The following is a 10,591-nucleotide window of genomic DNA, read 5'->3' on the forward strand; positions in this document are numbered from 1 at the left end:
TTTGTGACATCCCATCATCTTACTAAAATGGTGCCACAAAAGCATCTTATCACTGCAGGCACCAATATGTATATTTCTGAGGTAGATACTCTTCATGATCAAACCAGCAGTTCTACTATATGGTCTTGCGACTGCTATTGTCTCTCCTTTTTCTCTGAAGTTACGGTTTCAGTGTGAATTTAACTTAGCAACAGTTGTGTTGCCTCTTTCCTTCCTTTTATATACTGCATGCAGTTTGCATACTGGTGCCAAGTATAGTCAGGGCCGAATTTACACCTTACGTGCCCCTAGGCACAGCACCGTCAGCATCCCTCCTGCCTACAGCTGACCTTCGTGTTTTCCGTAAAAAATGAAATGAAAAGAAATATGTGGTAATTTAAATATTTATTCAATAAAATACCAAAAAAATACATATAATTAAAACATAACCCACTTTTAACTTTTAGGCACCCCCTAGAATGCTGGTGCCCCTAGGCATGTGCCTACTGTGCCTAATTGGAAATCTGCCCTGAGTGTAGTCCTATACCTCCCACTGATGTCTTTTTTTTCCATTAAAAACTCTCCCTAGTACTGCTTTGTGGAACCAGAAATAACTGTTTTACTTCCAAAGAGCTAAATCTTGGCATTTGCTGCAAGGTGATTTTTGGCTTAATGGATTGTATTTAATGTTTGTCTGTCTCTTTATGTGCCCATCGCTGTAGTAGACTTTCATAGTAATCAGGTGTGTGCGGGTGGAAGGTGTTGCAGAACTACCTATGGAAAACAGTTGTCTCTACAACCTTTTTGTCCCCTCCTCCTGAAGAGAATTTATTCAGCAGAATTCTGTGTTCATGGATCTACCACAGCCCTGCCTCAACCACTCTAAAATCTCTAGCTGCTCAGATAGATTCACCGTGTGCAGGGAGGGAGAGTGGAACCCATGCACCGACAATTACTGCGCTCCCCTTTCCACCATCAACCACTGTACTTTTGATTTGAGCCCTGGACAGCACAGTGTATCATCTGTCTTGTTTGATATAAAGAGTGTTATTTGGAAGTCCCTAGATTATGTTTAGTGAGTAATAAATTCATATTCTGTACTTGAAATTTCCCTTGCTTAATGTTGCCGTAAAGGTGCACATTTTCTGTTTTTTTTTTTAATGAAAGAACCAATGTAGTTGTTTGTGTCCTGTAAGTAACACAAACATGTGACATTGTCACAATACTTATGAGACTGTTTTGTTCCTTATTTTGTTACTCCTTTGTCACCATTCCATTCCTTTGTATCTAAAACAACTGAACAAATGCCATGACATTTAATAATATAGTATCTCTTTTTAAACTTTGTAGATGTAACGTTCATCCATGAAGGAAATAAAACTTTTCTGGATAACCTTGTCAATTTTGAAAAGCTGGTATGTACATTTTATCTTTTACAACTTCCTCTTTTTTGTGGAGAAATCCATCTCTCTCTCTCTCTTCCCCTTCTCCCCACCTCTTGTGTTAAATGTATCATGCTGTGATAACCAAGCACAGTATCTCTCAGCCTGTTCAGTTCTCTCCATGAGTTTCACCAGCTCCCTCACAGCATCATATTTATCCTTGACTAACGGTTTGTCTATGGTGGGGTAAAGTGCACTAGGGAACCTTTATGCACACCAGCAGGGTCTAAATGGACCAACTAATGCACAACACATTAGGTGTGCTTTACAAATTACACACCTGTAGTGTGCATTGCCCCACGATCTAAACAAGCATAAGTTCTCAAACTGTTGTTGCCTCTTCTCCCTGCTCAGCCTCTTCTCAGAGTTTAGTTTCCCTTTCCCTCCCTGCCCTCCCCCAAGGTATGAAGCAGCAGGTCACCCCAATTTAACAGTCATCACTAATTCCAGTTATTTTAAATGAAAGTAACTTTATGATTTGGGTAGGAGCTAAAGAGGAAGAATATACACAATAAAAGCTCAATATTAATACAGCTAAACAAATCTTTATGTAGAAGGTAGTGCATTAGGCTTTTAGCTTAGGCCAGATCTACACTAGAAACTTCTGCTGGTATAGTAATGTCACTTAGGAGTGTGATTCTTTACAACATCTCTGTACCAGCAAAAACCTTAGTGTAGACACAGTTATATTGGCGGGGAAAGTGCTTTTGCTAGAATAGTTTATTTTATTTGAGAGACTGGTATAAGTTATACCAGAAAAAGCACTCTCTTGCCAGTATAAGATGTGTATGCTCTAGGAGGGTTTGCTGGAATAGCTATACCGGCAAACCTTTTCTAGAGCAGATTAGGCCTTAGTTACATTAGTATGGTTAAGCATGATACAAAGTGTACATATTGGAGTTTCATGTTTCAGCAAAATATCATCAGGCTTGTCCACCCTTTAGGTATGTGATATGTGTCAAAAGGTGATAAGGCATATCTCTCCTTCTGATCTTAATCTTTCTCTGTCTTTGTTGTGGAAACGACTAATTTACTCTATTCAGTACCTATTGTATGAGTAAACAGAGAGACCAATTCATTTCTCCCTGTTTCATCCCAGGGTAACTTTATAATCTAGGTGGTCCCTTCTTTGTATGTTCAATTCGATTCTTGTACCTTTTCTTGTTGCAGTGCTTTGAAGAACACTAATTTGCATTTAATAAAAGGTTTTCTTGTGCCAAGTCCATTAACTGTTTGACCTTTAGGTGTTTGCATATAAATTTAGTAGCATGTTCTTCTTCAATTGCTCTCACAAGTATGTCTCATTAAGATGTAAATTGAACTAGTCCTTGATGCACACTGATTTTAGTAAACATCCCTTACAGGCCTATATATTAATTTATTGGAAACAGAGGGTCTGATTCCAACTCAGTCTTAATCAGGCCTTTTGTTTTTTTCTTACCACTGCTGTCACCAGGGCAGCTCTACCAGTAGGAGCTACAAGGTAATAGGCTGGTTCCAGATAGCCTGAAGTCAGTGGGGTCAGGATTTTGTCCCTACTGAAGGCTGTTATCAACAGCCAGCAGCATTTCAACCACCATGTCATCTAGACTTGCTGTGAGAAGGATCAAACAACATGGTTGTTAAATCTGCCTGCAGCCCTGTGTGCATGAGTGCTCCCACCAATGGTAGCAAGGGTGAGAACTCTTAAGATAAAGATGTAATGTAGACCCACCCCATATAAGCATTATTCTAGTTCATTTGGATGTTTAGGTATTTGATTTATTGGTATGGAATTAGCAAGAAGTGTGTCAATCATCTCACCCCAACCACTTTGTGATGTATTCCTTTCCCCTCTTTTCTTGCCCAATGCCCTTGTAGAGTGTAAACCTCATCAGTACATGGAAGGTATTTTCCTCTGTTTGTATTATGCCTAGCATATTCTGGTCACTCCTGCAAAATAAATATTAACAATATTCTCATTGACTTCAGTTGATTCAAAATTAAGCCACTAAACTGCACCCGCAAATAACTAAGTTCAAAATTGTGCTTGAAATTGATCTTGCCAAAAAAAAAAAAAAGAGAGAGAGAGAGATAAAATCTTCTGTAGGGAAGCAGTATACCTACCATCACAGCTGTACTGGAATTTTCCTTATATGAAAGCATCTTTGCTTTGAAATTCATATCTCCATTAGATTCAGGATTTTCAAATCTTTATTTCCTGCATTCAATGTGATATGAATACAATGAATCAGAAGCTTGTTCAAAATGCAAAGAAATAAATTCACTAAGGGAAGAAAAGCTATAAGCTGTTGAGTCAATTAGGAAAGTCTATAGACCAGACTTAGCAAAAGCTCGGGGGATTGCACTTTTTAATTTAACTTTCTGTTTTGTAAGATCTAGATTACAATTATTTAGGCCAATATTTATTGTGTCCCTTGCCTTAACATGAGAATTGCAAATGAAAAAAGAATAAATGGATGGAATAAGGTCTAAATTAGGGTTACAGTATTTCATTTTCCTGAAAAAGAGGATACTACTAGAGAGAAGGGGACGTATGGGGTTGGATGGGAAGGGGAGTGTGTGTGTGTGTGAGGTGGGGGAGCAGGGATGCCTGTGACAGGCATATTCATTGAAGGTGGAGGACAGTGTCACTCCTTGTCACAGTGGCAGGGCAGCTGGCATGAGTCCAGAACGCAGTGATAGCCATCAGTCAGTGCCTCCCTGCAGGATCCCTTCCCCAGAGCTGAGAGCCAAGGCCTGAGTGGGTGGAATCCAGCAGCTGTGGCTTGTAGAGGAACAGACCAATCAGTTGCAGATTCAGGGAGGGAGCAATCTGGAAGCAGACCAATCACGGCTCTTTCTGAGCTGCATCTTGCCTGCTCTACAAAAACCCAGGACATTTCCTGAAATTTGAAACCTCCGCCCGGACAGAGAAAAGAGGTTCAAAAAAGAGGTTATATTGATATGGTAACCTTAGTCTAAATGTTACCATTGTATTATAAGTATCTTCATGTTCTTTGCTGACATCTTTTGCTGAAATATAGCTTCTTTCATTATTCCTCTGTCAATCACAACCACCGTCTGTATATCTCTTGTAGTAATAACATGTCTCGGCCACCGCTGCTACTTTAATGTATTATCCTGTAAACTCTAACACATCAGTATTTATCATCTTACAGGCAGTCCCTTTGTGGACTAGTAGTAAGAACTATACATGTAATGTAAATAAGTGTTTTCAGGATCATGCCCAAAAATATCTGTGGGACTTCTGAGCATACTGATGAGCTGGATTGCCATAAAGAGTGGAATTATTGCTAATGATCATGTGCTAAGAGTGGTTACCAGTCAAATCTCTGGTCTGGTCTGTACTACAGAGTTAGGTTGCCGCAAGGCAGCTTACATTGACCTAACTACGGACGCATCTATAGTTAAATTTTGATCCCGTTATGCTTAATAACTCCACTTCCATGAGCAGTGTAGAGTCGAGGTCAATGTAGTTAGGTCAATGCAGTGTCAGAGTAGACACTGTGTTGCTTATGTCAACTGTTACTGGCTTTCAAGAGCTGTCCCACAGTACCACACACTGGCAATACACAAGGAGTAAATCATAGACATGCATAAGCAATGTAATTACTCTGGCAGCTGTATGTCGACATAAGTTAGGTCGACATAATTTTATAGTGTAGACATGGCCTCAGTCACTGTATGCATTCCTCCATATTTATCACACTCTGGTATGCAGCCATCTATTAAAACAATCAGAAAATAGCTGTCCCTTTTCAGATGAATTAACAGGTTTTCTGTATTACAGCTGGGTCAGGCAGAGTAAGAGGGACAGTGTGAAATGCCTAATGAAGCCACTAAAGAAGGAAGAATTGTGATCAATCTCCATGAGAATGGAGTGTAAAGTGGTCCAGCCAGTTTCCCTGGGGCATCAGCCACAGAAGTTAATTTCAGATGGAGCCCATACTGAGTAACAAAGAGGGAAGAAAGAAAAGGAGTACTTTTGGCACCTTAGAGACTAACTAATTTATTTGAGCATAAGCTTTCGTGAGCTACAGAGCTGTAGCTCACGAAAGCTTATGCTCAAATAAATTGGTTAGTCTCTAAGGTGCCACAAGTACTCCTTTTCTTTTTGCGAATACAGACTAACACGGCTGTTACTCTGAAAAGAGGGAAGAAAGCACAGTGTGACATTGTGAGTGACATAGTCGATTCTCCTTTACTTGTGAAAGCCAAATTCAAAATATGGGATATAAACTGGAAGATGCAACAACAGCAGAAGAACACAGGAATGTCATAGCTCTAGTGGGATTTAAGAAATTGGTCATGCAAACCTAGGACCTCTCATTAGAACTTTATTTTAATCAGTGCAAGAAAATGATGTTAGTGTAAGAGACTGAGAAATTTCATGGTAAATGGAACACAGATGAAAAAAATGATTTTGCTTCACTGATTTATTAAAGAACATGAAGTCTTCATTAAGCATATACTCAGTTGTTCTCGTGATAAACGATTCTGTGAGGGAACATTGTAAACAATTCATATTGTGGTTGTGGAGAGATGAATTATGCTACATCATTCCAAGCTTATGCTTTGCTCAGGGAAGCTAATCCTTTCCACTTCTGACTGGGTTTTGAAGGAGGTGTGAGAACAGCCTGTACTGGTTCCATAAAATGCCATATTGCTATTGTTAATTGCAGGCAGGTTGCTTAATTTAGTCACTGTATTCAGTCAAGGGCTTCTGGCCCAATTCAATTGGCTCTTTCCTTTGGATTCTAAGTGCAATCAAAAGAAAACATTCATTAACAGCATTATGGGCCAGATCCTCCACTTGTGAAAATCAATGTAGCTCTTTTAACTTAGACATAGCTATTCCAATTGATATCCAATAAGGATGTGATGCTAACGGTGAAACAAAATTTTAAAGGTTTTTCTCTGATTAATTTGAGCAACCATCTGCACCCTATTTTGGCTAAGGAAAAACAGTACGGTAAAAATCTTTTAAAATCAACTAATCAAATTAAATCAAATCGTTACCATTCTATAGACAATCTTGACTTGTAAAAACTGAGTGAAGGGGAAAATCTTGCTGAAAACTTAGCCTAGAATGTAGTTTTAGCCTTTTAATAACAATATGAAGGATGCTTATGACTTATGAACCATTTACTCCCCCATGCACTGAAATGGAAGCATGCAATTAAGTACATCTTCCTCTTTTGGAGTTTTTTACTTTAACAGAAGTCACGTAATTTTTCACACACATGAACACAAATCTGCTTTCTCCGGAACAGTTTAAAACTATTGTCCAATAGTGCATTTGACATACACTACTCCACTAAGCATGAGGGGGAAAGGGAGGGTGGATTTCAAGCATCTCCTTTGAAAGAAGGAAACATAGAGAAATGACCCTTTTCATTGTCAATTTCCATGGTTTCTAGGAAGACCCCCTCTGTCTGTGTAGTGTCAACAAAATCCTTCTGTGAAAGGAGTCTAAAAGAACTAACCTTGTTTCAGGATATGTTGACACCAAGCCAAAAACAAACAAACAAACAAACACCTTCTCTCCATCTAATCTAAATGTCTCCAACTCCTGCCTCCTTCCTTTCCCACTTTTGCTACTATTGCTGTTGCAAAGTGTGGGGCTAGGGAAGGATTTTCTAGCAACAGCCCCCCTGTCAGATTTCTGCACTGATATATTGTACGTTTTATTTCACAGCACATGATTGCTGATACTGTCCGATCACTGAGACATTGCAGGAATAACCAATGTGGTAAGTAGTAGTAAAACAGTTTACTACTTGTCTCTCATTAGTTACATACTTATCAAAAGAACTGTTTCCCGGTCTCTCTGCCTCCTCTCCCATGGCCCAGGTTTACTTTTACAGTAAAACATATTTGCCGTTTGTTTTAACCTAGAAGAGGGGAGAGTGTATTGTGAAAGTCACCTTAGCAAACAGAATATAATTACAGCTACTTTCCAAATTGTTTCCAGAAAAAAACAAGATTTTTCACAAAATGCTGTGTTCTCCCAATCCCCAATATGCAGAGTCATCTACCTGTAGTGTTACACAAGACCTGAGTTTTACAGACCTGCATTAGAAGAAAAAAAATCATAAAGGCCTCTAATTACCTGATGAGCTTGTGAGGTATCCTACAGCTTCCCATAACTAGTGGTATGTTTAGGATGGAGTCTCACCAGTCTCCTACATGAACTCTCAGCAGTTGATTCAAACTTGTATTGGCATCTCACTAGATGAAAGGTGACATATCACTGTGGATTTTCATAGTGTTCCACTAATACCAATTGGGTATCTATAAACTTTTTTTCTTATTCTCTGTATGACTTTCACTACTATTATACAAGGGAGGGGAAAGACAGCACAATATTTTTTATAGTGGTAGGGTTCTAACTGAAACACACTAAAATAAATGCCACATTAAGGCCAAAATAAATGCCACATTAATGCCACTCTACCTGGAGGAACTTCAGACCTGTGATTTAGCCTTAACCTAGAATTTTCTTGGTTTGAAGAATAAATGTTAGATTTTTTTTTCCTAATCATGTCTACAGTATTTACAGTTTCCTATGGGGGTGTATATGAAAACCTGCATGTGGGCATACAAAAAGGGTAATTGCAGCCATAGTTACCCATTTTGGGTGTTCAAATAGATAAGTCTGTGGGAGTTTTGCTGAAAATTTGGCTCATAATGTCACCTAATATAGTTGCAGTCTTTTAAGAATACAAAGGCTACTTATTAATTATGAACCAGTTATTTCCACGTGCGCTGAAAGGAAAGCATGCAGGTAAGTACATCTTCTCTTATTTTCACTCTGTTAATCCAAACCCTAAAGGACGTATTGATTAAACCTGAATATTTACCTGTAAATCTCATTCAGCGAATTAATTAATTTTTTTCTTTAAGCAGATCTTTTGCAAAATAAGTTAATGAATTTTTAAAGACATCTTTGCTTTTTTATAAATATTTGTGTCATGACATAAATTCAGGTTTAATACCCAAGATTTATCACACAGTCTGCTGGTTTGAAGTATGTTGTTGTTGTTTTATTTTACCACAAGCTTGGCCTTATTGTGAAGCTGGCATTTAAAAAACAGTTTATGCAGATATTCCTGTAGGCACTGTTTTTTGTTAAATTCATTTAGGCATGAAATGAATTCACTGAATATTTATTGAGACTTTATGGACTGCTTCCTTTTCCAGTGGATTTATTTAGCTTTCAGGAACGTGAATCTTTCTCCTGCATTACTCTCTGATTTGGACTAAAAATAGCAGGCATCTCACCACAGAACAGAATTCAAATAAAACTAAGCAAAAGATATTGTTGTTGCTTATAACTGTCTTAAAATTAAACATGCAGACCAAAAACTTTATGGGTTAGAAAATGATAGTGTGGCTAAGTAATACTGAAATGCCATTCTGATGGAAATAATATTTTTCCACATTAAATCCAGAAAATAAATAATAGTCTTTCAGAAATCTGGCATAGCAGCTTTAACATTTGTACAGTAATTCAGCCTTTTGTAATTTCAAGTGCTAATGAGACTTTGAATTCTGAATAATTTTCAGTGTATTTAGCACAATTGCTGAAAACATGGAATCTGTTCCCTGAGAACTATAAGGTCTCCTATAACATCCTACTCCAATTTATCTCCTGTTCATTTCTGCTGCAGTGTTTTACAAATCACCCAGGTGCTTGTGAAGTGTGTGGACAGGTGCTGCACAGTAATGTCTTTAATAGTGGCATACAGAACTGTCTGAACTCACAATGTCATGTGACTATTTACATAGTGCTAAATTTGTGCTGGGCACTTTATAGACAAATATAAGGACAATACTAGTGCCCCAAAGAATTTACATTCTAAATGGATAAAGTATGGATGGGGATGGATGAAACAAAAGCAGCTAAGAGAGCAGTGATGTTAAGCTTGTTGGTTCCAGGATTTTTTTTGTTTGTTTGTTTGTTTGTTTGTTTTAAAGGTAATTTTGTTAACATTGCTTTAAGAACATCGACTAGAGTTTGTGGCAGATAACATCTCAGTTTTCTCTTCAATCCACCCTTCAGTTTTCTTCTGGTGCATGGTTAAAGCCATGCTGCTGTGGGAACTCGTGTGAAATAACAGCATTTCCCTTGTTTCTGCCACCTTAGCCGAAATCAAAAGCATAACTGATCAAAACTAGAGACTTGACCAAAAAAAAAAAAAAATCTTTGAAGAGTTGTCCTCTGTCTATTCTGCATTGTCACATTTCACCTGATCAAAAGGAAATGATTTAGGGGTCCACTTGCTGTTGTACATTTGTTCTACAGCTATTTAAACACTCAATGCTAGATCCTCAGCCCCTGCTCAAAGTTTGTTCTTGTTGACAGACTACAGAGTAGCACTAAAAAGTAGCACTTACATCAGCCTCAGAGGGACTGCTGAGCATATTCCCAACATGAGGAAATCCAGCTTTATGCCTCCCGCTCCCTGTCTCTCTGGTGTCAGAAGCATGTCAAGAAAGCAGGCAGACAAGGGGGCAAAGCTGCAGTTTCAGAGCATTGTGTCTCCATGGCTTAGAACTTTCTTCCCCTCCATTCCCCTTTGAGGATAAGGATCTTCCCACTTGAGCATCTGGTCCTCTGCAGATGTTTTGGACCATCACACTTCACTTGCCATTTTTAATGGCATGTTTGGCTCAGATTTGGAAAAAGTATGGATCGGTCAGAAAACTGATCTCGGATTCATTTCCTTTTCTCCCTATAAACTTTAGGCAATGAAGTTCCTCCAAAGGAGAATCAAGAACTGAAGCCACATGTCTATCACCTGCATGTCATTGACAACCAGCAAACGCTGTTTGAGCTTTCTCACCGGATAGAGCCTCGAGCGTGAGCGCCCGCAGCTTCATGTAACCTTGTAACTGCAGCACTTTTAATTAAGTGAATGTTTATGCCAAGCATGTTGCTTCCCTATATGAGAACAGTTTACTGAGTTTTATCAGTAGTCACATGATACAGGAAAATCAAGCAAAGCAAGAAAAGGAGCTGTTCACAGCATTCCAGGGCAAGGATAGTGCCATTTCCATTTATCATCGGAAAAGGAAGGAGAAGAGCAGCATTGTTTAAGCTAAGAAGCTTGGTTTATGTGACCATATTGGTGGTCCAGTGTAACTTTCAATCCAGACTCCGC

General features: G+C 38.6%; 1 protein-coding gene across 1 annotated transcript in view; it reads left to right on the plus strand.

Moving 5' to 3' along the window:
- Positions 1–10,294, plus strand: part of RAPGEF5 (Rap guanine nucleotide exchange factor 5) — a 223,447-nt gene extending 213,153 nt beyond the window's left edge. The window contains exons 24-26 of the mRNA XM_077809349.1: positions 1,330–1,394; positions 7,123–7,177; positions 10,176–10,294. Of these exons, the coding sequence (XP_077665475.1) occupies positions 1,330–1,394; positions 7,123–7,177; positions 10,176–10,294 (239 nt within the window). The remainder of the gene's footprint in view (positions 1–1,329; positions 1,395–7,122; positions 7,178–10,175) is intronic.
- The last annotated feature ends 297 nt before the right edge of the window (positions 10,295–10,591 follow it).

This window comes from Eretmochelys imbricata, chromosome 2 (genome assembly GCF_965152235.1).
Source record: "Eretmochelys imbricata isolate rEreImb1 chromosome 2, rEreImb1.hap1, whole genome shotgun sequence".
In the NCBI taxonomy this organism is placed as follows: domain Eukaryota; kingdom Metazoa; phylum Chordata; order Testudines; family Cheloniidae; genus Eretmochelys; species Eretmochelys imbricata.